Below are 27,503 nucleotides of genomic sequence, written 5' to 3'. Positions count from 1 at the left end.
AAAAAAGAACAAGAATGAAGATGTTCCAGCCACAGCTGTCAGGATAATAGATCCCTGCCCGCAGATGTGGTTGATTTAATCTGAGTTCTGGTGCTGAAAGATTGTAACCTGCTTGTGTCTTCTGGGAAGCTGGGTGGTGTGTCTGGACCCACCTGTCTGTGCAGGGCTGGGATGGAGAGCTTCACCCATGACCCCTCATTCCCTCACCCCCTCATCTTCTAGTGGAGGGACCCTCCTAACAGTTACAGGCACCAACCTGGCCACTGTCCGAGAACCCCGCATCCGGGCCAAGTACGGAGGCGTCGAAAGGGAGAACGTGAGTTCTTGCCCCTCCCTGTACCCCTCCCCCTACTGTGCAGCCCAAGCTGCCTTGGCAGTTGCTGTGCTTGGAGACCCCGGGGAAAGAAGCCATCCCTGGCCTCTGGGTGTGCCTGTGCGGCGGCAGCTCCTTGGCCCTGCTGGGGCCGGGCTCCATGTGCAGAGCAGCTGGCCCAATGTCCTCGCACCTGTGTCCCCAGAACTGCCTGGTGTACAACGACACCACCATGGTGTGCCTGGCCCCATCGGTGGACAACCCTTCCCGCAGCCCGGCCGAGCAGGGGGAGCGGCCTCAAGAGCTGGGCTTCGTCATGGATGACGTGCGTGCCCTGCTTGTGCTCAACTCCTCCTCCTTCCTCTACTTTCCCGACCCCGTGCTGGAGCCACTTAGCCCCACGGGCCTCCTGGAGCTGAAGCCCGGCTCCCCACTCATCCTCAAGGTGGGCCTCACTCAGCGGGCAGGAGTGGGGGTACAGGTGAGGCAAGGGCCACTGGGGCTCTAGCTCATCCGCACCCTCCACCCCCAGGGCCGAAATCTCTTACCACCTGCACCTGGCAACTCAAGGCTCAACTACACGGTGCTCATCGGCTCCACGCCCTGCATCCTCACAGTGTCGGAGACGCAGCTCCTCTGCGAGTCACCCAACCTCACGGGGCAGCACAAGGTCACGGTATGTCCATAGCCCGGTGACCTGTGCCTCAGCCCTGGCTCTGGTCTACTGGGTCCTTCCTGTCTTTGACCTGCTGACCTAGTCCCACCTATGACAACCCCAACTCTGTGACAGAGCCCAGCTCCAGGCAAGCCCTAACTTGGCCCTCATCCAATCCATGTACTCCAGGTGGCCTGGTACTTACCCTGGGTCCCCAGCGTCCCCATCCCCACTGAGCAGTCCAGGCCAGAGGCAGATGCTGTGGGGATCTTGAGTGTGTGGGCCCAGGAGCTATGAGTGGGCATGTCACCTGAACAGTTTGTACCCTCCCCTACAGGTTCGGGCTGGTGGCTTCGAGTTCTCCCCGGGCATGCTGCAGATGTACTCAGACAGCCTGCTGACCCTGCCCGCCATCGTGGGTATCGGCGGGGGTGGGGGCCTCCTGCTGCTTGTCATCGTGGCGGTGCTCATTGCCTACAAGCGCAAATCTCGCGATGCTGACCGCACCCTCAAGCGGCTGCAGCTCCAGATGGACAACCTGGAGTCCCGTGTGGCCCTCGAATGCAAGGAAGGTCTGTTGGAGCTATGGACAGAGAAACATGAGGGGTTCCAGGGACATAGGGCATGCTGGGGTGCTGCTATCTCTGAACCAGGGACTGTCTACCTGCCAACTTCACTACTCAGTTTGCAACATTCTTGATGGCCTCCCTGTGCTTGGCTTGTTCCCAGTGAGGCGCCTGCCTGCCTTACTGGGAACAGCCAAGCACAGGGAGACCATCACTGGGGCCTGGGGCCTTGGGGCCTTAGGCCCTTGGGGCAGGTATGGCTTCTGTGGGATGCTGCTTGCAACGCAGACTCTAGCCATCTGAGCCCATCTTGGCTGTAGAACACTGGACAGACACATAATCGTGGGTGTCGCAGTTCCTTATCTGTAGGATGGGCATAGTGCCAGTGCCCACTTCACTGGGCACTGTGAGTGTCCAGGTGGCCTGTGCAGAGCCTGCAGGGCAGTGCTGCATGCATGCTCATGCTAGTGTGGTAGCTCCATGCCTGTGACCAAGCATCGAGCTGAGTGGGGCCTTTTCCTTACCCCTCAGCACATGCAGACCCTGGCCTGGTGGCCTTTAGTCCTTGAGGAGCCCTTTCTCAGGGAGTCAGGCTATAGTCCTCTGGCATGGGCATGTGTATGTCGACCCTGGAGTGTGAATGGCAGAAATCAGGGCAAGTGCAGAGTACGCTGGCTTCCGGAATGTATGCCTGTCAGGAATCCCTTCGTCTTGGGGCTCCTCGCTCTCGGTGGTGACAAGATGGCCATAGTGGGTGAGCTTAGCTTCCCTGCTGTGCCCAACTCCAGCCAATTCCTGATGTTACACCTGGTCACATGCTCCCCAAGCCTGTGACCCTGAAGCCCCTGATGGAAAGTGGGTGGACCCCAAGGGCAGGTGAGGGTGGTCCACAGAATGGGGTGGGTTCTGGAGGTAGAGGCTATAGATGTCGGAATTGGGTGAGCAGTGGGCTAGCGGGTCAGCAAGCTGTAACTTCCTGATATTTCACAGGAAGGCCAGGGTGCCCAAGGTGCCATGGCTCATCCCTGGCAGAGTTGAGGGCAACGCTGCTGGCTGTGTGGGTGGGACTGAGTACTGGCAGCAGGGAAGTGGGGGCTGGGGCTATAGGCGATGGGCTGCACAGTGGTCACTTGAGGGTTAGGTTCAGCTACCATGATGGCCGGCTTCCCTGGCTGGGTATGAGATGGTGCCTCAGGGCTAGGGCCCCAGCAACAGGCCAGCCCCTACCTACTCTGTGCATGTCTCTGAGCAACATCTAAAGGGTCTGGGGCTGTTATGAAGGGTGACAGCAGCACTGGTGATAATCACCAGTTATTGAATGTTTGTGAGGTGCTAGGCACAACCATAGCATATTGCTGATATTGACTAGTGAATGCTCACAATTCTAAAAGGCGGACACTAGCAGTGTTCTAATTTTGAATGAAGAAAAGGAGCTAAGTGGTAGGATGGGCCTAAGGGCCTTGGGGTCATAATGAGCCTGTCATCAGGTTGATAACTTGAAAGGGACCAAGGTATCCCTTTGCTAAGTACCCTGCCAGTCCTGGGAGCCTCCTCACTCCCCGACAAACCCGCCTGCCACTGATGGGACATAAGCAGGTGTGCAGGGACCAGAGCAGAGTTCTGCAGGCGGGAACCTCTACAGCTGCAAGGATGGCTGCCCACTGAGACGGGTGTGCATGAAGCCTTGATCTGCCAGCGTGTGTAGGTGCAACAGCTGGCGGGCTTTCCCGGGCAGCCAAGTAGAGATAACCAGACGCCCGGGCCTGAGGAGATGAAGGCCCAGCTCTCAGTTAAACTTGCCAGCTGTTGCCCAGAGCCCGCCAGGCATTCCTCTGTCTCCTGATCAGATAGCTCATTCCTAGGGCTGCTGCAGGGTCAATGCCTCACACCTCTGGGATATTTCCGTCAGGGTCTGCACCTGCCTGCCTGGTTCCCGAGAGAGGCTGAGCTGTCTGGGGTGGGTGGGCAGTGTAGCAGCCTGCAGGCCTGAGCTGTGCATTTGGTGATTGTCAGTGTGGAGGTCTGGGGGGCTTGCACAGCCCTTGCTTCTTGGCACCTCTGCTGCCCACCATCTCCCTCATCTGGACACGCCCCTTCTCTTTTCAGGCGGCTGAGTCCAGGGGAGCCAGGGTGGGTGCCTTCTCAGGTGGCAAAGAGCTGACACCCATTATTAATCCACCCCTACATGCCAATGCGCGGTATGAGGGGTGAATGCCTGTCTTAGCAAAACGTTCCCTAGTATTGCTGCATGTTGGGAGCTCCATGTACCCCTCAGAGCCTGGGCCTTGTCCAATACCTTCTCTGCTCTCATCTTGGCTAATCCTGTGATGACTCAGAGAAATAAAGGGATTTTATTCCTGTGTTAGGACTAGGGAAACTGAGGCATGGGCAGTAGTTTCCTAAGGTCACCCCACCAGTGAGCAGCAGAGCCAGGGTGTAAGCCTGGTCCTGAGTGGGGGTTCGGGAGCCTGGAGGCCAGTGGGGCACCTGCCTTGATTCCTGGTCTGGCCATAGCCTTTGCAGAGCTGCAGACGGATATCCACGAGCTGACCAATGACCTGGATGGTGCTGGCATCCCCTTCCTCGACTACAGGACATATGCCATGCGGGTGCTCTTCCCCGGCATTGAGGACCACCCTGTGCTCAAGGAGATGGAGGTGGGCTGCTGGTCGGGGCTCATCCCACATCCATCTGGGGGAGGAGGGGCTCCTGGGGTGCTGGTGGGCAGCTAGAGGGTCCTGATGGATGGCTTGAACCTGCAGTAAGGGAGCTGGGAAGCAAGGAGGAAGGTCAGGAAGGAGTCTGGGGTGGGAGAGTCACAACCCAGCAAACCCCGCCAGTGACTGGGCTCCTTGGGGCCGCCTTCGTTTTGTGGAGCCCTTTAGTCCATCTCATACACCCTACAGCTCATCCTGGTCTGTCTCCTGGGTGGTTCTGAATGCCAGGCTTCACTGGGCAGGAGCCCAGCCCATGTATGCTGGGAGGTGTGAGTGCCCAGCTGAAATTCTTGTGGCTGTTTGGGGCAGGAGCACGTGACCAAGGGAGCATGGAGGCCATCAGAGCTGGGCCTTTCTCTGAAGATGTCAGAGTCCTGGCTGTTGGCACAATACACCTTTCGGGGTCTCCATGGCAGGCCAGGAGCCCAGTTCCCAGCTGGGAATAGTCAGGCCCTGAAAATGAGCTCTGTCTGTTCTCTAGCCGAGGGCATCCCTTCTCTGCACACCTCACATGTTGGGGCCTGCTCACCTGTGCGGTTCCATTGGTGGGATGTTTCCTCTTAGACTGAACTTGAAAGATTTCCTGTCACTCTGGCTTGGGCCCAGGCGTTCCCTGGGATTGCTGCCTGCTGGGAGCTCCGTGTCCTTTGTCAGGTCTCTCTCCTCATGTTGCTCTCTGCTGTGCTAGTCCAGCTGCTTTCATAGCTGTGACTGTGTGTTCTTCTTGGGACCTGCCATCTGTCTGCCTGGGCTGGGAACCAGGTGTTACTGGGGGCCTCTGGCACAGCCCAGTAGCGAGGAACCTCCTGCCTGACAAGCCTTGGTACAGATAAGAGAGCGAGCCATGCCTGCATCCCACCTCTTTATCCCACTTCCATGCCGTGTGGCCCTAATAAGCTTCTTCCCCTGCTGGACTTCAGGCATCTTCCATGAAGTTTCTGGGTTGATGGTTGTGGCAAGAGCAGAGTGAAAACATGGATGTGCAGATGGGGTGTTGGGTTGGGCTCCCTCCAGCCTGCTAGATAGAGGCAGGAACAGGCCCCCATTCTACACCCCTCACTAACGCTGGTATGCCTGGGTCTCAGCCTGGGTGGGTGTCTCCGGCAGCTGCCAGGCTACGTCCATTCTGCTGAGGGCTGGACACTGTCAGAGTGTCACCTGCCTCTGAGGCCTGCTCTGTGGCCTCACCCTGCCCTCTGGCACTGTCCTGCCCATAAGGCCTCTTCCCTCTCTGCCCCCCTGCCCATGCCCCCCACTTCACCCCCCCGGACAGGCCTGGGTACCCTGCTGTGGGTCTGAGCAGGCCCCTGTCCTTCCAGGTACAGGCCAATGTGGAGAAATCACTGACACTGTTTGGGCAGCTGCTGACCAAGAAGCACTTCCTGCTAACCTTTATCCGCACGCTGGAGGCCCAGCGCAGCTTCTCCATGCGCGACCGTGGGAATGTGGCCTCGCTTATCATGACGGCTCTGCAGGGTGAGATGGAGTATGCCACGGGCGTGCTCAAGCAGCTGCTGTCTGACCTCATTGAGAAGAACCTCGAGAGCAAGAATCACCCCAAGCTGCTGTTGCGGCGGTGAGCCCACCCCTCCCACCTGCAGACACCAAGGCCCGCTGGGTGCTTGGCCTGGGGCGTCACTGTAGCGGTTTTAGGGGAAGCCCTGGCTTCCTCTGACCAGAGATTGGTAGTGGAGACCAGGTGTTGGGTGTGGGTCTCCACTCTAGGACCATCAGTGCCGGGCCTGAGTCATGCTCAGAGGCCTCCTCTGGGGCTGAGGGCTGGGGTCTCCACCGCAGCTTTCCAGCCGTGAGTGCCTTTAGTGCTATAGGAAGGGGTGAGGGTGAGGGTGAGGGTGAGGATGGGCATATGTGTGGGCCTGGCAGTGGGAGTTATGTCACCCTGCCTCTGTCTGTCTCCAGGACTGAGTCAGTAGCAGAGAAGATGCTGACCAACTGGTTCACCTTCCTTTTGTACAAATTCCTCAAGGTAGGTGGGCTGGGGAGGAGAGAACAAGAGGGTCTGGGGACAGATGAATGGGTGTGAGGGAAAGAGGTCAGAGATGCAGTCTCAGCCCAGAGTGGCTCAGAGTGGACTCACGCAGGACATGCACCCATTGGCCCATCTCCTGTCTCTGTGAGGCTGTGCAGGCCTCACCCAGTCACTGAGGCAGGAATGGCCACCCCAGCTCTGAGGCAAGCTGTCTTGGGCCCCAGCCCGTGTGCAGCTGAGCTGGAGTTTGAATACAGGCCCAGGTTTCTGCGCTGTACCCATGGCTTGGAGCTAAGGATGAGGGGGGACGACCTGGCAGGGGAGTCCGTGTGTCCAGTACCCAGCACTGGGCCAGCCTGAGGAGACACCTGGGGCCTCCTGATGGCTCCCGTTGTGGGGAGAAGTTGCACAGACAAGCCCCTGTTCAGGGTTGGGAGAGCCCCCACCCCTGGAAGACAGGCCCTGACCTGTGCTGACCTCAGAAGGGGTGGAGGCAGAGGGCACAAACCCGACCGGACCTCCAAGAAGTGGCCCCACCTTCGAGCCCTCAGCACCCACAGCTTCCTGGTAACAGCACCCACTCAACCGCTCTGCCTTCAACCCTCTGCGCCGGCCCCACTGGCCCACTTCCTGTAGCCTGACCCTCCACCAGGCATCACACAGCTCACACCCGGTCCAGGCCTCAGGCTGGATTTCTCAGCTGTGGAGACTCAGGAGCAGACAGGCCGATGAAGCTAAGGCAGCTCGGACCGGGTGTGAGCTGTGTGATGCCTGGTGGAGGGTCAGGCTACAGGAAGTGGGCCAGTGGGGCCGGCGCAGAGGGTTGAAGGCAGAGCGGTTGAGTGGGTGCAGAAGGGGTGGAGGCAGAGGGCAGCCCCAGGCCAGATATGGGTCCAGGTGGATCCCGTGTGGGCTGCACATAGAGAGTGGGAGATCGCTCAGACCCAGGCATCTGCTTTCCCTTGAAATCTGAAGGCTTGGCAGACACACTCAGGAGGAGGGGACAGAGGGTCCCAGACCAGGCCCAGGCTGTATGTTCATTCGTGCTTCCGCTCATTTCTCTGACCTCTGTAGGCGCTCTGCGGACAGCCAGCATAATGGGCAGTGGAGCCTAGTGACCTGAATATCCCCGTGATTGCTTCTTAGCCAAGGACCTGTTTCCTGTGTCCTTACTGAATTGGGGACACCCAAGGGGGCTTTCAGCCCTTCACTCAGAATGCTGTTGGGCCCAGAGCAGAGTCCTGCCTGGCTGGGGAGAGAGGGTAAATAGGAATCAGGACATATGAAAAGGGGCAGATGTCAAGGGTTGGGTGAGGTTTGAGGAAGGGAAGGAGTTGCTTAGCAAGGCAGAGGGAGTAACAGCTCTGAGGTGGGGGTGAAGTATTGTGTGGACAGGGAAGACAGGCTGGACAGGGCTCTCTGGGAAAATCTAGGCCTGTGGAGAGTGCCCAGCAAATGCTGGGGTTCTTGTTATGCTGAGCTGGGAGCCAGTAATGAAAAGTTGTGCATTTCCTGTAAAATTTGGTGAGACGGTGATGTATTTTTACACGCTCATTGAATTGCACTCTGGAATCAGGAGAAGCAAAGTTTAGAGGACATGAGCCATTAGGTCCGAGCTGCCTTAGCTTCATCGGCCTGTCTGCTCCTGAGTCTCCACAGCTGAGAAATCCAGCCTGAGGCCTGGACCGGGTGTGAGCTGTGTGATGCCTGGTGGAGGGTCAGGCTACAGGAAGTGGGCCAGTGGGGCCGGCACAGAGGGTTGAAGGCAGAGCGGTTGAGTGGGTGCTGTTACCAGGAAGCTGTGGGTGCTGTGGGCTCGAAGGTGGGGCCACTTCTTGGAGGTCCGGTCGGGTTGGTATCAGGTATCAGGTAGAGGGAGACGAGGCCAGGCTTGGCTAAGGGAGTGGCAGCAAGGCAGTGTTGGAAACTACAGGCCACGTTGGCCCACCCTTCCAGGGTTCCATTGAAGAAGCTGAGCAGGGCCAAGGTGTGCTTCCATCTGCTCCTCTGCTCACAAACCATGTTTGCCCCTCACGAAGGATGTGTGAGGTGCTGGGCAGGAGGCACTGGCCCAGAGTCATGTGGATCTGCAGGAGGGGTACCCGACACTGGCTTAGGCTCCTCCCGCCTACATTAGCTGGCCACTGACTTTGTGCCACAACTGTTTGAGGGGGGGGGTGTTTAATGTATACGGTCACTCCTCTGTGACTGCAGGTTCTATATCCGTGGATTCAACCAACCACAGATAAAAAAATTTTCAGGAAAAAAGACGTTACATTGTCACTGACGTGTTACCATGTAGTTAGGCCTATGACGGTTGTATCTACTCTGGACTAGGTACTGACTTTTTTCTTGCCATTGTTCCCTAAACAGTACAGTATAAAACTATTTCCACAGCGTTGATGTTGAATTAGGTACTATAAGTAATCCGGAGGTTATTTAAAGTAAGTGGAGGATGTCTGTAGATTATTTGCAGATACTGTGCCACTTTATATAAGGGACTTGAGTGTCTGTGGGGTTTGCTATGGGGGGGTCCTGGAACCAGTCACCGTGAGTCCTGAGGGAGGAGTGCACTTTGTTATTTTGTTTTTTCAGTTTTAGCAAGAAACAATTGACATATACCAATGTGTAAGTTTAAGCATGCAACATAAGGGTTTGATTTACATATATTGGGAAATGATTATCACAAAGGTAAGATTAGTTAACATCTCCATCTCATATAAATAAATAAAAAATTCTCATGATAACAGCTTTTTTCTTCATTGGTCCATACTTCGACTTGCTAGACTTTTTTTTTTAGAACAATTTTAGTTTCACAGCGAAATCAGGCAGAAGTTACAGAGATTTTCCATATATCGCGTGCCCTCGTTTAGCCTCCCCATTATTGCATCCTCCACCGGAGTGATGCGTTGGTTACTATCGAAGAACCTAAGTTGAAATAACATCCCCCAAAGTCCATCGTTCATGTGAGGGTTCCCCCAGGTGCTGCGCGTTTGGGTTTGGACAAATGGCAGTGACTTGTACCCACCATTGCATATTAGTAGTTCACTGCCCTGAAGATGCTTATGCTCCACCTGTTCACTGGGCAGCCACTGATAATTTCCTGCCTCCAGTTTTGCCTTTTCCAGAATGTCCTGTAGTTGGAATCATACAGTTTGTAGCCTTTTCAGACTCCTCTTTCATATAGTAAAATGCACTTGAGGTTCCTCCATGTCTTCCCATGGCTTGAAAGTGCATTTCTTTTTAGTGTGCCCTAAATTGTTTTTAAACACCCCAAATCCCTGTCATTCTTTGCTGTCTTTAAGAAACAAAAAATGAATTAGGAAAGTAACCCCTGTTCATTTTAGCATACCTAAACAGCAGAGTGAGTAAAGTGCTGAGCCGTCCTCCCAGACTGAGGGTGACCACCATCAGTGTTTTGATGTGTGTCCTCCATGCTGGTTTCTGAACTGTGAAGCAAATATCTATAAATAGCATGTATAAGAAGAAACCCTAGTGTTATACCTTTCCTTCACTACAGGTTCTTTCCGTTCTAGGGCTGTGCATTTCACACTGCACTGTACTTCCCTCCTCAGGCAGAGGTGTGGTGGCCACCTTTGCAGGTGGTTTTCCTTCTTGTGAACAGTTGTGTAATGTTCTCAGTGTGAGTGTTGCACTGCTGGAGGTGGTGGGAGAGCTTGCATTTTCCTCTCCATGGCCTGCACTGCGGCCAGCGTGCTGATCCAATGGTCGTTGCTCGCTGTGTTAATGCTTACGTGGATATCCAGAACGATGATTGTAAGTGATCAGGCATGTTCATTTTTTATTGGAATATATGCTGCCAAGTTGTTTGCAAAGAAGGGTTGCACCGATTTAGTGTTTGAGAATCTTACCCAGGCTTTGGATAATACCTACTTTATCAGCTTTTCCCCCCCTCATCTTTGCCAGCTTGTTGCTTTAATTACTGTTTCTCTAATAACTTGGGCATCTTTTTGTTTGATTGGTCACTTTTATTTTTTAATGTCTCTTTTTTTTAGTCCTTAATTGCTTTTTTAGGGTTATTTCTTCTAGTAGTTTATACAGGGTTTAAAAAAAAAATACAAAGTTTCCATGTTGTATAGCTCCTGTGTTGTTCATATAAATGATTTTTGTGTACTATGTGAGGGAGGTTCACACTTGATTCCCCCTCCCCCCTCTGAAGTGGAGAAACACTTGTCCTAACATCATTTATAGAATAGACTATATTTGTATTATCTTTGTACTTGAAAATTCATTGGTAGTTTTTGCATGTTCAGAGCTGGGGCTGGGAGGCATTTGAGACATCCTTTTCCCTCACTTTATAGGAAACTGAGGCCCAAGAAGGGTAGGACTAGATGGGCCCTTGAGTTCTGGCCTTCCTGTCTCCTGGCCTTAGATCTTCCAGCCCGACTTTGCCCCATCTGAGCAGGTTTTGCACGAGTGGTTGGAGCCAGCACTGGGGAGCCTGCTGGCTGGACCAGAAATAGATAGCCCGCTCGACCTGCACCCTCTGCACATTTGGCATTTGAGGGCTAGGCACTTTAGAAAGATGTGGATCTAGGTTAGAATCCTGGCTTCCCCATATTCACTGTGTAACCCTGTGCCAGTTACCTTTTCCTTCTGACTTTTAGAAATACCCCTTTCTCCCGCGCTGTGCAAGCAGGGGAGCCTTTGAGCGGGTGCTTGGTCTGTCCCCCAGCCATTCTCTCCAGATGGGTCTTGCAAGAAGAGGCAGCTATTAATGGCAGGGCATCCTAATGTGCACCCATTCTTGCCGCCTTCCTAGCTGACTTAATGAAGTCAAGTTTGCAAATGAAACGTAATTTCAGAGATAGACATGTTGGGAGTCTAGGGCTGTTTCTTTAATGATTGCAGATGCTGACAAGGTGCCCAGAGCGCCTGGTTATGGGGCAGAGCTGCTGCTTGTGGTGACGGAGTGGGTGGGGTAGGCCAGTGTGCTGCCTTCTTGGAGCACATTCCTAAACTCCATCCTCTGGGCGCCAAGGCAATACCAGAGCCTGTGCCCACACTCGGGCCTTACCTGTACAAGGGGCACAGCAAGTCAGGCCCTTTGAGGTGTGGCTCGTGTAGTCAGGGCCAGCCTAGGACAGACAGGACTGGTGAGCTCTGATGTCGACTGTCTTCACTTTGCTGTAAGGACATGAGCCCCTTCCTTCGACATCTCTTTTCACTCATGGCATTTGTTGTCCAGCAATGTCCGGAGCCCCAGGCATACCCAGGCTCCATGCTAGGCGTTAGGATGTGATGTGGGTGAGCCGGCTGTGCTCTGGCCCTCAGGCAGCTTCCATTCCAGCTGGGAGAGGGCCTCACAGAGAGCAACAGAAGCTGGAGGTTGTGGCAGGGCCCTGATGGTGATGAGGGCCAGCAGCTTTGGCCTGGGGAGCTGTTCTGAGAAGGCAGGTTGGGTGGAGTCCAGAAGGGCCAGTGACGACCTGAGGAGAGATTGCTGGCTGTAGGGACAGCAGTGCCAAGGCCTTGAGGGGGGAACTAGGTGTTTGGAAGAGCAGGAGACAGCTTTCGTGGCTGCTGTGTGGTAGCTGGGGGCAGTGGTCAGGGTGGGAGCAGAGCAGACCTTCACAGAATGCCCAGAGGCCACCCCACAGCACCGTGGCTCTGGCTTCGTGCCCTCAGTGCTGGTGAACTGCCCTGTGTCGGTGCATCCGCACCTCGCGAGTAACGGAGCTGGGCAGCCCTCTCCCTGCAGTGGCAGGGTCCCAGCCAGGAACGCCCTGGCAGCCAGCAAATCAAGGTCATGCCTAGTGATCTGTGGCACAGGGTCTGCCCACGTTGTGGTCCATGGGGGTCCAGAATGCAGTGTTGGCACTTCAGGCTCCAGTAAGTGGGCTGCTAGGGCATTGGCTAGGGACTGGGGCAGTGGACCCGCTGAGGCCTGAGCTTTAGTGTTCTTTGGCATGAAGCCCACGTGGCCACATCACATTTTCTCATGTACTCGTGACACTCTGCTAAGGTCGCGTTGGGGTTTCACGTTAGCATTCAGAGGGGCAGCGTGTCTGTCTAACTTACTCTCTTGCCGTCTTTGTTGGGCTCTGGAACCAGGGTTCTGCGTGCCTTCTTAGAAGAATTTGACAATGTTGCTGATTTCCCCTTGTGGGGACGGTGCAGAGGCACTGGGGGCAGGTGGGCAGGGGCGGAAGCCCCTGGGGTCCTGGCTGCAGCCTGACCCCCCACTTGCCTGCTGCCGCAGGAGTGCGCAGGGGAGCCTCTGTTTATGCTGTACTGCGCCATCAAGCAGCAGATGGAGAAGGGCCCCATCGACGCTATCACGGGTGAGGCGCGCTACTCCCTGAGTGAGGACAAGCTGATCCGGCAGCAGATCGACTACAAGATGCTGGTGAGCGTAGGCCCAGCGTCCTGCCCTGCCCTGCCCGCCCCCCACCCATGCTCTCCCATCGGCCTCCTTCCTGAGAGGTGAGTGCTGATGGTGCACCCCTCCTTGCCCCCAGACCCTGAACTGTGTGAACCCTGAGAACGAGAACGCACCTGAGGTGCCGGTGAAGGGACTGAACTGCGACACAGTGACGCAGGTCAAGGAGAAGCTGCTGGACGCCGTGTACAAGGGTGTGCCGTACTCGCAGCGGCCCAAGACTGGGGACATGGACCTGGGTGAGTGAGGGCGGGGCTCCGTGCTGTCGGGCAGTGTGGCCATGCCGAGGTTCTGAGCAATGGGCCTGCCAGGGTGGCCTCCCAGGTGCAAGGAGAGGGCCAGGGCCAGGGGCTGGGTTTAAGGGCTGGAGAAGTCCAAGCAAGGCCTCTTGTCCCAGGCCAGGCCCTGGCTGCTGGTGGAGGGTGCTGGAGGCCGTGGAGGGGTGTTGAGGGCTTGAGGGAAGGGATGTATTCCAACGGCTCTGGATGTGGGCAGGGCAGGGTGGAGGCAGGCGGGGTTGAGGATGGAATCAGGGAGTACACTTAGAGGGCCACCCTGTCCAGGTAAGAGTCAGGGAGTGGGGTTCCCACTTACTGGAGGAGGAGGGTGGGCCATCGGAGCTGGGGCAGGGAGCTGGGGCAGGGAGTGGCACTGGCTCATGAGCTGGGCATGTAGGGGAACCCACGGAGCTGAGCAGGGTGGCAGAGGAGGAGCAGCAGGCCTGGGAATGGGGAGTCTCCCCGTGGATGTGGCTGGAGAGGTGGGGGCACCAACATGGAGGCCTTCAATGCCAGGCTGAGGAGTTGGAAGAGCTTCCTAGAACTCAAAGGCAGGTGTTACGTGGGGGTTGGCTGCCTGGGGCAGGACAGCTGCCGCTGGGGGCATATGCTTCCTGCTCTGAGCCAGGCTGCGAGCTGCTAGGAAGGAGGGAGGGAAGGAGGGAGGGAGGGAGGAGGCTCTGCACTAAGTGCCCTGGGACACCGATGCTCCTGGGCTGAGAGGGAGACCACGGAAAGGGGCAAATGAGGCACCTGCCCGTGGCCCTGCACTCACCGTTTTCCTCCCTTCAGAGTGGCGCCAGGGCCGCATGGCGCGAATCATCCTGCAGGATGAGGATGTCACCACCAAGATTGACAATGACTGGAAGAGGCTGAATACTCTGGCTCATTATCAGGTGACCCTGCACCTCCCACCCTCTGGTATGGCTCAGCCTCTCCTCAGGCTCCAGGGCAGAGTGGAAGCTGGTGTCCGGCCCCTGGTTGTGCATGGGTGGCAGATGTTGGCACAAACAGGGACATGGTCACATGTATTGCCTTCCCAGACCCACGACTGGCCCATCTGAGGCGTACCAAAGGTTGGGTTTCTCTCTCTCTGCTATGGTCAGGCCCTCTGCATGTGGCCCTTCGCCACTCACCCGTCTGAGGGGCGTCCACTGCTTCCTGTGCTCTGGGACTGGGCGTGGCCTCTGCTCCAGCTCAGAGGAGCCCTTTGCGGTGGGAAAGGGCCAGTGCTGGGTGCCTGGGCCTGCCCCTGACTGAGGCTCAGAGTGTGAGGTGCATGGCCTCCAGCACAGCCCTGAAGGATTGGAGGTGTCACCACAGCTCCCAGCGGTGGGTCATGAGCCTCCCGGCCTTCTGCCCACAGGTGACGGATGGGTCCTCGGTGGCTCTGGTGCCCAAACAGACATCTGCCTACAACATCTCCAACTCGTCCACCTTCACTAAATCCCTGAGCAGATACGGTGAGAGGTCGGGTTGGGCAGCACGACTGGCCTGGATAGCATGCCTACCCTGGGCCCCTCTGCAGCAGGGCCGTGCAAAGGTTGGGAGGGCCACACCACGGCCTGTCACTTGGACACAGCCTTTCCCTCGGTTTGGAGGCTTCACCTTTTCCCTATAGCACATACCCACACACAGCATGTCATCCTCTGTCCCTCACAACCCAGGGGGCGGGGGCTGAGGACCCTGGTTTCGGAAGTGGAAACTGAGGCTCAGACAGAGGGGCTTCCAGCCCGAGGCTGCCCAGCCAGGGCCAGGGCAGGGTGTGGGTGCTGGATGCAGTGGGCCTGCCAGCTGACTGCGTGGTGCCCGCAGAGAGCATGCTCCGCACAGCCAGCAGCCCCGACAGCCTGCGCTCACGCACACCCATGATCACACCCGACCTGGAGAGCGGCACCAAGCTGTGGCACCTGGTGAAGAACCACGACCACCTGGACCAGCGGGAGGGTGACCGTGGCAGCAAGATGGTCTCAGAGATCTACCTGACGCGGTTGCTGGCCACCAAGGTAGGCCTGGATGGGCAGGCGGTGGGGACGCGGGCGCGGCACAGCCAGCTGCAGGCCGCCGGGGAGCTGAGGGGCCGCCGGTGGTGCCCTGGAGCTCTGTGCCTTTGCCTGCCTGCAGGGCACGCTGCAGAAGTTCGTGGACGACCTGTTTGAGACCATCTTCAGCACAGCACACCGGGGCTCGGCCCTGCCGCTGGCCATCAAGTACATGTTCGACTTCCTGGACGAGCAGGCTGATCAGCACCAGATACACGACTCAGACGTGCGCCACACCTGGAAGAGCAACTGGTACCTTTGGAGCGGGATTGGCAGTTGGGCGGGTGGGGCACAGCCAGGGAGGCAAGGGCTGAGCAGCTGCAAAGAGGCCTGTCCTCTGGGTACCCTGTTCTGATGGGTGAGGGGAGAGGCTGCCTGGGTTTGCTCTCGCCCTGCTATGGTCAGACCCTCGTCATGTGGGCCTTCCCAGTTCACCCATCTGAAGGCCATCCACTGCCCCCCGAGCTCTGGGACTGGGCATGGCCTCTGCTTCCGCTCGGAGGAGCCCCTTTGCTCTGGAACCTGCATGTGTGCACACATGGCTCTGTGCAAGGGAGTGAGTGTGGGCTTTGTGAGAAATGAAGTTGGTGGACCAGGCCTGTGCCAGCCATTGGCAGTGACGAGGACAACAGTGGTAGTGACAGCAAACACTTGGGGACTCTCATCCCTTCAGGTAGTCAGCACTCCATCCCCAGCACCCACCCCTCAGTCTGGCTTTTGTCTCCCTGAGCCTGAGCATGTGCCCCGCAGCATCGGGCCCATTTCAGAGAAGCTCCTGGGCCTCTGCCCCCACCCCCCACCTACTCCATCCCTGGTAGCCTTTCCCTCCCAGCACTCTGGTCTCCACATGCTTCTGCTCCCCAAACCTGGATGCACCCTGGGCCTCGGGCTTGGCCTGTGCTGCCTATGGGCCTTCGAGGGGTTCCATGGGCACCATGGAAGGAGCATCGTCTGGTCTGCACCATCCAGGAGCATTCTCTGCAGTGACGGAATGTTCTAGATCCAGAGTGGTGGTTTTGTGTCCCCATGTGGCTACAGAGCATTTGATGTGTGATTTCTGCAGCTGAGTTTCTGAATTTTTAACTTTGTCTATTTCAATTTAAACAGCCACAAGTAGCACAGTTGATGGCTGTTTTAGGGGTGGCATTTTGGGCAGAGGTCAGATGGCTGGAATGTGTCCCCTGGAGCCATTCTTGGGCAGAAGCATGTGTGAGTGCATGTGTAATCCTGTGGCCATGTGGAGGACTCTCCTCCCGTAGTGTGGGTGGCAGGAGACAGCTCTCACTTCCTGAGAATCCTTTCTAGGCCTCAGTTTCCCCATCTGCATGGAAATCCGTGGTCACTGAGAGGCAGAGCCAGGTCGGCTGGGAGGGGTACTGACCATGCATCTGACCTGCCCACGCAGCCTGCCCCTGCGCTTCTGGGTGAACGTGATCAAGAACCCCCAGTTCGTGTTCGACATCCACAAGAGCAGCATCACGGACGCCTGCCTGTCGGTGGTGGCCCAGACCTTCATGGACTCCTGCTCCACCTCTGAGCATAAGCTGGGCAAGGATTCGCCTTCCAACAAACTGCTCTACGCCAAGGACATCCCCAACTATAAGAGCTGGGTGGAGAGGTGCGGCGAGTGTGCAGGGGGTGGGTGGTAGCCGGGGGCTGGGACCCAGCTCACCTGCCAGCCTGCCATCTGCCTGCAGGTACTATGCTGATATTGCCAAGATGCCTGCCATCAGCGACCAGGACATGAGTGCATACTTGGCCGAGCAGTCGCGACTACACCTGAGCCAGTTCAACAGCATGAGCGCCTTGCATGAGATCTACTCCTACATCACCAAGTATAAGGATGAGGTGAGCACACCAGGCCTTGCCAAGTTGGGCTCCCTCCCCAGGGCCCTTCTGTCAACCACATCCAGTGCCTGCCTCTGATCTGCTTGCCCATTTGCCACCTCACGTGCTGAGGCAGGGATACAGCGCTGTTTGATCGCCCATCAGGCCTGGCAGGGTCTGCTGGGCTGCAGCAGGCCAGGGAGCATGCTCTGGGCACGGGGGCTTGGGAGGAGCAGGGGAGAAGATTGCAGTGGCTTCTGACGTGGAGAACTTGGGTTGGTGAATGACTGTTCTCTAAGGGCCCATTACAATAAGCATGCCAAACTCGCAGCAGGTGGGCCGCATGCCTCCTTAAATAAAAGGCACGTAGGCTGCGAGTTTGACCTGCTCGCGTTACAAGGTGGATGAGCTGGGCAGCATCTCCAGAGCCTTCCTCCTCTAGCATTTTCTGCTGACCTGGAGCGAGCCTGCAGCAGGTCTCCTTGTCATCCGCTTCACAGAGCTGGGCTTCCTGAGGAAGGGCTGACTAGTGGCCTGAACTGGTGGGGCACACAGGGCCGGAGAGGCAGAATGGACATGGCTATCGCTAAGGCCCTGAGGCCAGAGTGGGCCTGGCTACAGGGCCATGGAGGCAGGAGGCTGAGAGGAGGAGGGGGAGCGGTAGGCCAGGCTGAGGCAAGGGGTGTGCAGGCCTTGGGGAACTTGGGCTTTCCTGTGAGAGGCCGTCAGGCTTTGGAGACAGAGCTGTGACCTGTCGGGTGCCCAGGGGGAGGGCAAGTCAGGGACCATGTAAGGGCTGGGCCATGGGTGGGAGGGATCAGGACTTGTTGATCAGACTGGCTATGGGGTGTGACTCCAGACTCAAGATGGAATGAACTACAGGAGGTGGCAAAGTCCAAGGAATCCACCTTGGATTTTTATTTAAGTTTGAGGTGGAGCTGGGACTTGGGAGAGACTTGGGTTCCAGAGTTAGCATGTGGGGGTCGGCAGCCGCAGGATGGCCCTAGAAATGAGTCCAGAGCAGAAAGAGGACGGGCTGAGACGCAGAGCTGGGGCTAGGTATTCGGAGGTAAGGTTGGGCAAATGTCCTGGGGCTGAGAAGGATAAGCAACAGATCCTGGGGGACCTGGAGACGCTGCCTGGGGGTTGGGGACTAAAGCCTGCCCTCCTCAGGCTCATGAGGGAGAGAAAGAAGCTGGAGGTTCTCTGCGGAGCTGCACCGTAAGGGGCCAGAGGAACAGGTGGTGGAAGGCGCTGTGCTGTTAGGCTGAGGCACCAGCGGGAACCAGGAGCCTGGGCTTAGGGTGCTCCTGCTTCCTGGGGACTAGACGCACAGGCAGAGTTGCCTTGCTGGGAGGGCCTCCCGGGGGTGGCGGCATGGCCGTGTCCCCAGTGGCCAGGCGGGGAACTGCACCAAGGGGGCATGAAGGGCTGGCTGTGACCAGAGCCGTTGGGGCTGGTGTGTTGTGGGTCGAGTGTAGGCATAGTGACCAGAGGGCAGGGGGACTCAGTCTTCGTACCAGTGACTTGGAGGTCCGGGTTCGAAAGCCCGGTTCCTCAGCTCGGTGGAAGGGACGGAATCGGGTATCTGCTGCAGAGTCCCGCAGCCCCAGCCGTGCCGCTTGCTCAGGGAGTGCAGTCCTCCAGGCTTCTGTGAGGTGGTCCCATGTGAGCCCAGCGAGCCCGCCAGGCTCCCTGACACCCTGCCTGCCCCTGCAGATCCTGATGGCCCTGGAGAAGGACGAGCAGGCTCGCCGGCAGCGGCTCCGGAGCAAGCTGGAGCAGGTGGTGGACACGATGGCCCTGAGCAGCTGAGCCACCACCACACTGCCCAGCGGGAGATCAGTGAGAGGGAAGCCTCCAACGACAGCCAGAGCTGGGAGGCCCCCGGAGACAGCCTTCCCCCGCGTGTGCCGAGCGCCCGTGTGCTCGGGGCAGGCGTGCGGGCCAGCGTCCTCCCCGCCTCTCCCCCCTGGCTGGGGGTCCTGGTTCGTACTGATGTGCGTGAGACGGTGCCTGCAGCACCCTCTGTGCCCAGAGCCGCTGGCCACAGGGCAGGGGATTCCAGTTGCAGCTGGAGACCTTGGAGACGCCGGAGACTGTTGAAGACCTGGAGAGTAAGGCTGGGCCCTCTGGGAGGAGGGATGCCCGTCTGGTTGTCTCCTCGAAGCCAGGCTGGCGGGGCCAGAAGGGCCAGGAAGAGGGGCTGGAGGGGGTCAGCCTTCTCGGCTTCCCTGGCAGAGTATAAGGGCTGAGGCCTGTCCGGCAGCCTGGGGAGGCTGAATGCCCGGCCTGGCCCAGGTGAGCCGAAGTCGGTCTGGACTGTTGCCACCCGCCTGCCACCCTCACGCTTACTGCTGCACCGCACCACCATCCTCCAATTCACCGCGTGCTCTGCGGTGGAGGCAGGAGCACCTCGCCCGGAGAGGCCCGGCTCCCTCCTGTGGAGGGGCTGCAGGAAGGCAGCGCTCCCCGCTCCCAGGTGAATCCAGAAGGACTCGGCGACTCCCCGTGTCCTCAGGGCTGTGCCTCTGGGGGCCACTGGGGTCTGGAGCTCCAGTCATGAGCACACATTCCCATTATTTATTCCTTCACCGCATCTGCTCTGGGCAAGCTCTCCAGCATGGAGCTCCTGGGAGCAGCCCGACTGTCCGATTCCCTCCCTGCATCTGTCTCCCCCTCTCCACTTCCACCTCCAGCGGCTTCCGCCTGGCATCTCGGCAGCATGCTGGCCCCTCACACGCAATGGGACGTCTGGGGCTACTTGTTCTGTAGGGGAACAAAGCAATCCTGCCGCACTCTGCTGGCGCGGCCAGGAACATGGCAGGGTCCTGGGTCATACTGGCCTGGCTGGGAGCAGGACACAGTGACCAGAGGGCCTGGGGGTTGGCTCTGTCCACCCTGCCTTCAATGAGCAAGAGGGAACAAATTTTTAACTAAAACAAAACCTGTACATTAGTATATATATGTGTGTGTGTATATATATATATATGTATATATATATATGTGGCTCTAGCCTCAGTCTCCAGCCCCAGTGGGGTCCTGTATAGCTGACTGGAGGAGGAGAAATTTTACAAACAATTTAGAATAAGAAAATTAAGGCAGTGGGAAAGCAATACCAAATGGTCGTGAAGCAAGTGGCCAGATTCCCTGAGTGGAACACTCCAGGCCTCCACCCCTCGACCTGTGGTTTGTCCTGTTTTTTTGTTTGTTTGTTTGTTTTGATGTATAAAGGAGAGAACTTCTCTCTTGGCGCCCCACCCCCACCCCCACCCCCAGCTTCCAGGGCGAGGGGCTGTGAGTTCCTGCATGACTGTGCTAGCGTTAAGTCTGACTTGATCTTTTTAAAACTGCAAGTGTTGAATACTAGAGATGTTAGACACTTTTTAAAATGTTTTTTAATTAGTCACTTGTGAAAGCAGACAAGCGGCCCCCTCTCCAAGTTCACTTTTTTGACGGTACTAAAGATTCCCAAGGACTTTACAGGACAGCTAACTGTGGCCAGCGTCACCTGGAGGACCCCGCTCAGCTGCATGGGCCAGGCTGCACACCTTGGAGATGGGCCCAGGGCGGCCGCTTGCGTGGGGAAGCAGCGGGGAACCCGAGAACCTGACTGGCACCGGGGAAAACGGTTCCCCTCGCCCGCTCCGCAGGTGATGAGCAGGCTCGGGCTCGCTCAGGCAGTCGCTCTGACACTGCGCGGGCTCGTCCCTGGGCCGGCGGGGGGCAGAGCCGAGGCCTGTCGGAGACTGAGCTTGCTTTTTGGTGGCCGCTGCTCCGGCCTGGATTCTAGTCCCAGGTGCACCTGCTCCTCTCATGCCGCCTGGCTGTGCCTGGGTGTGGACCTCGTTTCCTCCAAAGTCTTCCCTGGATGCTGGCTTCCAGTGGAAGCCCTGTTCTTCCAGTCCCCTGCTCGGCCCTCCTCAGAATCCAGTTCCAACCCTGCGTCCTGAGGCCTCCCCGCCTGCAGACAGCCCACGCTCACCTCCCGAGGCTGCTCCTGGGGAGGGGGGAAGAGGGGAGGCCCACTGAATAGCGCACACCTGTCAGGCGCAAGCACTTTAGCAATATCTGTTTACATGTGAGCTGATCGAGCTGATTCTAAGCCTGCTGTCTGCTCAGAGCAGCAGGTCCCGCCCCTCCCTCCCCGCCAGAGCTTGGAGTTAGGTTCTGAGTCTTTTGTCAGTGGCTCTCAGTCCTCCAACCTCTAGCTTCCCAGGCGCTGGGCCCAGGTACTGCACCACAGCCTCCCAAGCATTGTCCTGCCGGGGGCTCTGACCCTGAGCTCTGGCACTGGCCTGGGGGGGCGGGGGGGGCCTGGCAGGAGCCTAGAGGTGGAGTGCCCCTGTGCAGGCCCAGCCCCAGGGAGTCTGGGCTGCAGCACTAAGTGCTGTGCAGGGACACCGTCCCCCCCAGGCGCTGCTGCTATGGCCTGTCCTGCCTCCGGCTGTCCCTTCCGGCCTTCCCCACTCTTGTCTCAGGAGTGCCCGGGGACGGCTCATGCCTTGGTCTGGGAGCCCGGCCTCTCAATATACCTCGAGCTTGCCCTGCACTCCCTGACCCAGGGCGGAGCAGCCAGGGTCACCCCAAGACGGAGGGCCCTGGGTGTTCCCCACTCCCTGGTCTGACCTTGCTGAGAGCCTCCGCCCTGGTTCTCCCAGTTCTGGATGTGATGGCTCATGTTGGTGCTACACACGCTAGAATAGATATATTTACAGAGAGATATTTTTAAGACGAAGCCCACAATTAGCTGTCCTTACCGCCACAGGGCCCCCACCCAAAAGGAGCAATCCCTCGGCGCCTGAGCCTCCCCTGCCATGGCCTCTCCCAGGAGCAGTGTGGCTGCAGGGGCGCTCGGCCCACAGATTGTGTAAATACACGGTCATTTCCTATTTTACTGTTCTTCAGATTTAGTACTTGTAAATACAAACATTAAGGAGAGATTAAACATTTTTGCTAAAGCTCATGGCTCTGGGCTTTTCTTGCTGAGAGGGGTGTGGGGGTGGCATGTGCCAAGCACTGCAAGCACATCCTTGCTCAGAAGTGTCAGTTGTGCCAGGACTAGTGGCCACAGGAGCCAATTGGCCTTCAGGGTTTCAGCCGCCCCCCGGGTGTACTGCCCAGGCTGGGACTGCATTGCTCCCGTGGCGAAGAACCTGCAGGCCTTGGAGGCCCTTGGAAACCTTCGGAGCCTGTTGTCCCGGGGGCCCTGCAGTGTGCTTTTTTCAGAGGCTCCCAGGGGCTACTGTGCAGCAGGGCTGTGCACTAAGAAGTGGCTCAGAGAAGTGGTTCCCTGGGGGCCTTTTAAAATGCAGGCTCTGGTACAGAGGGCCTGGGGCAGTCCGCATGCCTGTGGCCAGCAAGCTCGGGGACCTGAGGCCATAGTTCTGGACTCCACCTTGAACAGCAAGGGGCTAACACTGCATGCCCTGCCTTCTCTGCCAGGAGCTCTGTTTGCAGCCTGGCAGCAGAGAGAGCCCGTTTGGGGATGTTGGCCTTTCCCAGCACAAACCCTGTTCCATCCCGTGGGAATGATGGCCTAGGTCTCCGATGGTGAAGATGTTGTGCGGCCTTCGCTGACTGTGGTCCTGTTTTCTCTGTGGCCCAACAGGGATGGCCCTTCCTGCCCAGGGAGTCAGATGTGATCGTTTGGGATGAAGCAAGCCGGGGTCTGGAGGACACACGTGTGATGTGTCCCCAACAGTCATATCTGGTTCTGCTGTGTACCTGCTTGATCTTTAGGCTGTCACTAGACAGTGACAATGACAGAGGCTGATTGCTCACTTGTAGTTCAGCCACTGTCCAAGCTTGGCCAGTGAGTCAACTGGTTTGGACCTCACAGTGACCGTGAGGTAGGGGCTATTATCCCCAACGTATAGACAGGATGCTGAGGGCACACAGGTGTTGCCCAAGGCTGCCCCGTGGTAAGGGGCGGCCAGACGGAAAGCAGGTCCCAGAGATCAGGAGGGAGGTTCCCAGGGCACCCTGGCAGCACTCCCGCCTGCCTTCCCACAGTGGCTCCCTCCGTGAGCTCTGACAGCAGGCCGTGCGTCCTAATGCCTCCTGCTCCAAACGGGGCCCGCCCTGACAGCCGGCCCTGGCATCACGCTCAACGCCAGGCTCAATCACTAAAAAGAAATCAGTATAATCACCATGAAATTGCATCAGAAGCAAATTTAGCAAATGCGGTCCAGTCTGGGGTGTGACGTGGCCTGTTCCCGTGGCTCAGTCCCCTCCAGCTTTCTGGTACAATCAGCCCTGCCTCAATTACCCTCGTTAGGCTGCCAGGGCCCCAGCCCACCAGCCGGAAAGCCGGCGATCATCTCAGCTGCAATCAGCGCACACCGCGCAGCGATCAAGTGTAATTATGCAGCTGGCACAGCGCGGGAAGGAGGCAGGCGCCTTCTGATTGCCGACCCCGGGGCTCACCGAGGGAATTCAAACCATCAGCTATTAATACGGGGGCTGTCTGCCTATGCAGGGCATGTGGATGGGGGTGTCGGGTGGCAGAGGGTGAGGCTAGCCCGCGATCCAGCACCTTCCACTGCATTGTGATGAGACGGCCGACGGCATCAAATAGTAGGCCAGACTGAATGAACACCAAGGTAACTGCATCTGGGTCACAGGCGTGAAGAAATCGAAATCTCATGTGAGGGCAGCCAGGGGGGCAGGGGAGGCCGCTGGGGAGGGCAGTGGTGTGGAGACCTGAGGGACGAGGGGGGCCGGCCGTGGTGGTCAGAAGAGCGCTCCCTGAGCCGAATGAACGGGCCTGCCTGAGCAGTGGGGCGAGGAGGCAGGTGGCACTGTGTGAGGAGAGGCAGCAGCTGTCCGGACCCAGGAAGGGTCCAGGGGCCTCCAGCCTGAACAGCAGTAGACGGGCTGTTCTGAGCTGCTTGGGAAGCAAGGAGGTGGGCTCTGTTAGCATTTGGAGGCCATGGGACTAGGGGGCCAGAGACCATTTGGGAGACTCCCTGCGACCTTGGCCCCAACGTACCCCTTTGAGGCCTTCCTGGAGCCCTGAAAGCCCATCAGATGGTGCTATTCTGTGGGAACATGTGGACTTTCTGAAAACAGAGCTGTGTGACTTGTTCTGATCCACCATTGGATTGGCAGTGGCAGTGGCTTGAGTCATACCTGGGCTGGGCATGTATCTGGGTTTCAGGTTCACTACCCACCCCCAGTCAGGGCAACTGTCAATGTGTCTCTTTCACATTGATGCTTCCCTCCCTCCCTCTCTCCCTCCCTCCCTTTCTGGAAAAAGTATCCTCATGTGAAATTAAAAAATAAATAAACATGCCGAGATCGGTTTGGCTCAGTGGATAGAGCATCGGGCCTGCGGACTGAAAGGTCCCGGGTTCGATTCCGGTCAAGGGTATGTACCTTGGTTGCGGACACATCCCCAGTAGGGGGTGTGCAAGAGGCAGCTGATCGATGTCTCTCTCTCATCAATGTTTCTAACTATCTCTCTTCCTCTCTGTAAAAAATCAATAAAATATATCTTTAATAAATAAATAAGTAAATATAAATAAATAAATAAAAAATAAATAAGCAGTTAAGATGTTCAATTTTACATTATGTGTGTATCACCACCTTTTACAATAATAATAAATTAAAGCGTCTGAGCTGTGTTGTGTGGACAAGAGGGCCACAGGATATTCTGCAGCAGGAGCACTCGGCTCTTCCCTTCGGCCTTGGTGGTCTCATCCACACCATGGCTGCAAGGACTTGGCGACCCCACACCTCTGGCTGCCGTCCTCGCCTGGTCCCACCTCCCAGCCTGAAGCCCCAGCTCCCATAGGAAGATCCCTTGGGCATCCCCACCCTGACCAGGCACACGCTGATGTAGGAGTTGGAAGCTGTGACCCGGCCCCAGGTGGTCCTGTGTGTTCCCGCTCCTGCTTGGGGCTCCCCCGGGTGAAATGTCCTCAAGCCCAGCTTTTAAAAACACCTCTCTCTTCAGGAGACTGTTTTTTATGAATAATGACATTTTTTTTCTTTATTTAACCACCTTGTCATTGCACTAATAAAATTAATATTTGCATATTAGATGTTGCCTCAAAACTGCATTTTCACAGATGGGCTTGTGTGATGAGGACCTAGGAGCTGTTTTAAAAAGCGTTTCTTCCCCTGGCTGCGTTGGCTCAGTGGCTAGAGAGCGCTGGCCTACGGACTGAAGGGTCCCAGGTTCAATTCCAGTCAAGGGCACATGCCCCAATTGTGGGCTCGATCCCCAGTAGGGGGCGTGCAGGGGGCAGCCAATTAATGATTCTCATCATTGATGTTTCTCTCTCTTCCTCTCTTAAGTCAATTTAAAAATATATTTTTTAAAAGCATTTCTTGTGTTCGGGACGGACACAGTGTGTGACGTGCTCCTTGGCCCAGGGGCTGGAGTCCTGGCTCCAGACGCTTGGCTGGACTCAGGCTCCATGTCCAGGGATCAGGCCCTTGCCCCAGGGGCACCGGCCAGGACCAGCCATGGCCATGCCCTCCTGTCACACCCTTGGGTGGCCCACCACATAGGCAGGCCCCTGGCCTCACCTCTTTCGCTTCCTGGGCCACTGGGGGTCCTCCCAGCGGCCTGGAACTCTCCTCCCAATACACTCTCTCCTTTCTAACCTGAAGAAATTATTTGAAAGGGAAACTTTCTGGCACTATCCTAAGTGGATGGCCAGTATCGCTTGCCATAAATAGGCGATTGAAAAAAATAGTGCAGTAGGAGTAAAAGTAAGATAAAGTTTTAGCAACAAGGGGTTCAACACATAAAGCCCTTCTGTCTATTAAGTTACCAAGTGCCAGTCAGGACCCAGACGCAGCCCCACTGTGTGTTCAGCTGAGCCTGCACCCTCTGCTTTCGGTTCCCTCGCTGGCAGCCAGCCCTAGCAGGAGGCTGGGTTGGGAGGAGGGAAGGGCCCTGCAATCAATCCCCCTCCCCCCTCCACTCTCCTCCCCTCATCCCCACCCCAGCACTGTCTGGCAGCCCAGCTCCTCTGAGCCAGCAATGCCGTTTCTGTCAGCTGCTCCTTCCTCGGGGTGGCCATGGCTTCTGCCCTCTGCCTCTCCCTGCTGTGAAGTTCCCTCTGGGGCTGCTGCCTGGGAGAGTCCCCAGTTTCAGTGAAGGTCAGGTCTGTCCTGCCTAAAATACTCACTCACCAGCGGGTGGCAGCCCACATATTTCAAAGGCCTGGCATCAGTGGACCTGCAGGGTGGTCCCGCCCCAGGGTGAGTCCCTGCTCCTGCCCTGTGGGTCTGAGTTGCACCTTTCCTCCCTTATTTTCATTGGCTTCCAGCCACCTCCAGGGCCGCCCCCAGGGCCCTCTCCGAGCCACCAGCGGTGCCCCCTCCCCATGAGTGTGTGAGCAGGGCAGCATCTGTCTCCCTGCGGGCCTGGTCTCTCTGGCAACAGCCCCACACAGGTGTGCGGCATTCCTGTCATTCTTTGTATGTTTGCATGGCCTGAAAGGACAGGAGGAGGGTGCAGCAACCGTTTCAGTCCAAGAAAGAGAACGAGAGAGGCCTCATTTCTCCTGCTGGAACGATTTAAAAGTAATTTTCAAGATACAAATGTATCTTTAAGCCAGCAGTCTGCAAGAGGGGCAAGGGGCATTCCTGGCTGGGAAACCTGGGTCTTGTGCTTAGTACTGTGTGATGGGGCAAGCCTTGATCTCTTCCTCATCCTCAGTTTCTTCATCTGTAATATGGAAGAACAACTCTACCAGCCTGTCAGGGTTGACGGTAGAATTGTATGATAACCTTCGTGTGAAAAAAAAAAAAAAGAGTAACGGGAAGTATGTTTGAGGAGCGTGCAGGTGCGTTTCCCTGCCTGTAAATCCTAATACTGGTACCCTGGAGGGTGAATGACGATCCGGAGCGAAGGAACTCTCCCATCACTTCTGGCCAAAGCGGCCACTTCCTCTGTGAGCCAATGGACAGGAGCAAAGGCTGTTTTTTTTTGTTTGCTTGTTTTTAATATATTTTATTGATTTTTTTTACAGAGAGGAAGAGACAGTTGGAGAGAGACAGTTAGAAACATTGATGAGAGAGACACATCAATCATTTGCCTCCTGCACACCCCCCACTGGGGATGTGCTTGCAACCAAGGTACATGCCCTTGACCGGAATCAAACCCGGGACCTTTCAGTCCCCAGGCGGATGCTCTATCCACTGAGCCAAACCTGTTTTGGTGCAAAGGGGGGTATCTAAACCTCAAGAGCCAGAAGCAGTTTTAAGATGCAGAGACCACTCAGGAGCCCCTGCCACCATGGGCAGGCTTGGGGTCCAGAAAGTCTAAAGACAGGAGAGGAAACTACTGGGGGGAGGGAGCGTGAGCAGCAGGCGTGTCCCCAAGCCCAGGTGTTCAGTAAGGGACCGAGGCTGGGGCAGAGGGGCAGGGGGCAGGGCTGTTGTCCGAACAACGCCAGGGAGAAGCGTTCACCGTGGCCCATGCTGATGGTTCTGCAGGGCTCAAGCTGCCGGCTGCACGGTGTGGCCTGCGTGGTGAGATGCTCTCTCCTGGCCCCCCAGACTGACAGAGGAAGGGACCTCCACTTTCCTAGCGGCAGGAAGCCTGCTGAGTTTCCCCCTAGACCCCAGTGTCATCTTGGGAAGAAGGAAGAAAAGGGAGGAAGAGCCATGTTAGGAAGTTGAGTTGTGACTGAGACACAACATTTTTATTTTTATTTTTTTACAACAGAAACTGTGTTAAAACAAAATAA

General features: G+C 56.9%; 1 protein-coding gene across 6 annotated transcripts in view; it reads left to right on the top strand.

Moving 5' to 3' along the window:
- Positions 1-21,752, top strand: part of PLXNA1 (plexin A1) — a 51,045-nt gene extending 29,293 nt beyond the window's left edge. For 4 of the 6 annotated variants that reach the window (XM_036419934.2, XM_036419931.2, XM_036419933.2 and 1 more), the window contains 16 exons: positions 223-316; positions 519-758; positions 846-989; positions 1,306-1,540; positions 4,049-4,191; positions 5,571-5,827; positions 6,172-6,238; positions 12,465-12,611; positions 12,724-12,883; positions 13,715-13,818; positions 14,289-14,385; positions 14,738-14,928; positions 15,047-15,216; positions 16,370-16,582; positions 16,662-16,812; positions 18,511-21,752. In XM_036419934.2, the coding sequence (XP_036275827.1) occupies positions 223-316; positions 519-758; positions 846-989; positions 1,306-1,540; positions 4,049-4,191; positions 5,571-5,827; positions 6,172-6,238; positions 12,465-12,611; positions 12,724-12,883; positions 13,715-13,818; positions 14,289-14,385; positions 14,738-14,928; positions 15,047-15,216; positions 16,370-16,582; positions 16,662-16,812; positions 18,511-18,606 (2,509 nt within the window). In that variant the 3' untranslated portion in view covers positions 18,607-21,752. Of the gene's footprint in view, positions 1-222; positions 317-518; positions 759-845; positions 990-1,305; positions 1,541-4,048; positions 4,192-5,570; positions 5,828-6,171; positions 6,239-12,464; positions 12,612-12,723; positions 12,884-13,714; positions 13,819-14,288; positions 14,386-14,737; positions 14,929-15,046; positions 15,217-16,269; positions 16,583-16,661; positions 16,813-18,510 lie in introns of those variants that run through there. The other 2 variants (XR_004984591.2, XM_036419936.2) reach the window with 2 other exon arrangements.
- Positions 21,753-27,503: the final 5,751 nt, after the last annotated feature.

This window comes from Pipistrellus kuhlii, unplaced genomic scaffold (assembly GCF_014108245.1).
Source record: "Pipistrellus kuhlii isolate mPipKuh1 unplaced genomic scaffold, mPipKuh1.p scaffold_m20_p_6, whole genome shotgun sequence".
Classification (NCBI taxonomy): domain Eukaryota; kingdom Metazoa; phylum Chordata; class Mammalia; order Chiroptera; family Vespertilionidae; genus Pipistrellus; species Pipistrellus kuhlii.
This window is presented reverse-complemented; position numbering and strand designations above follow the sequence as displayed.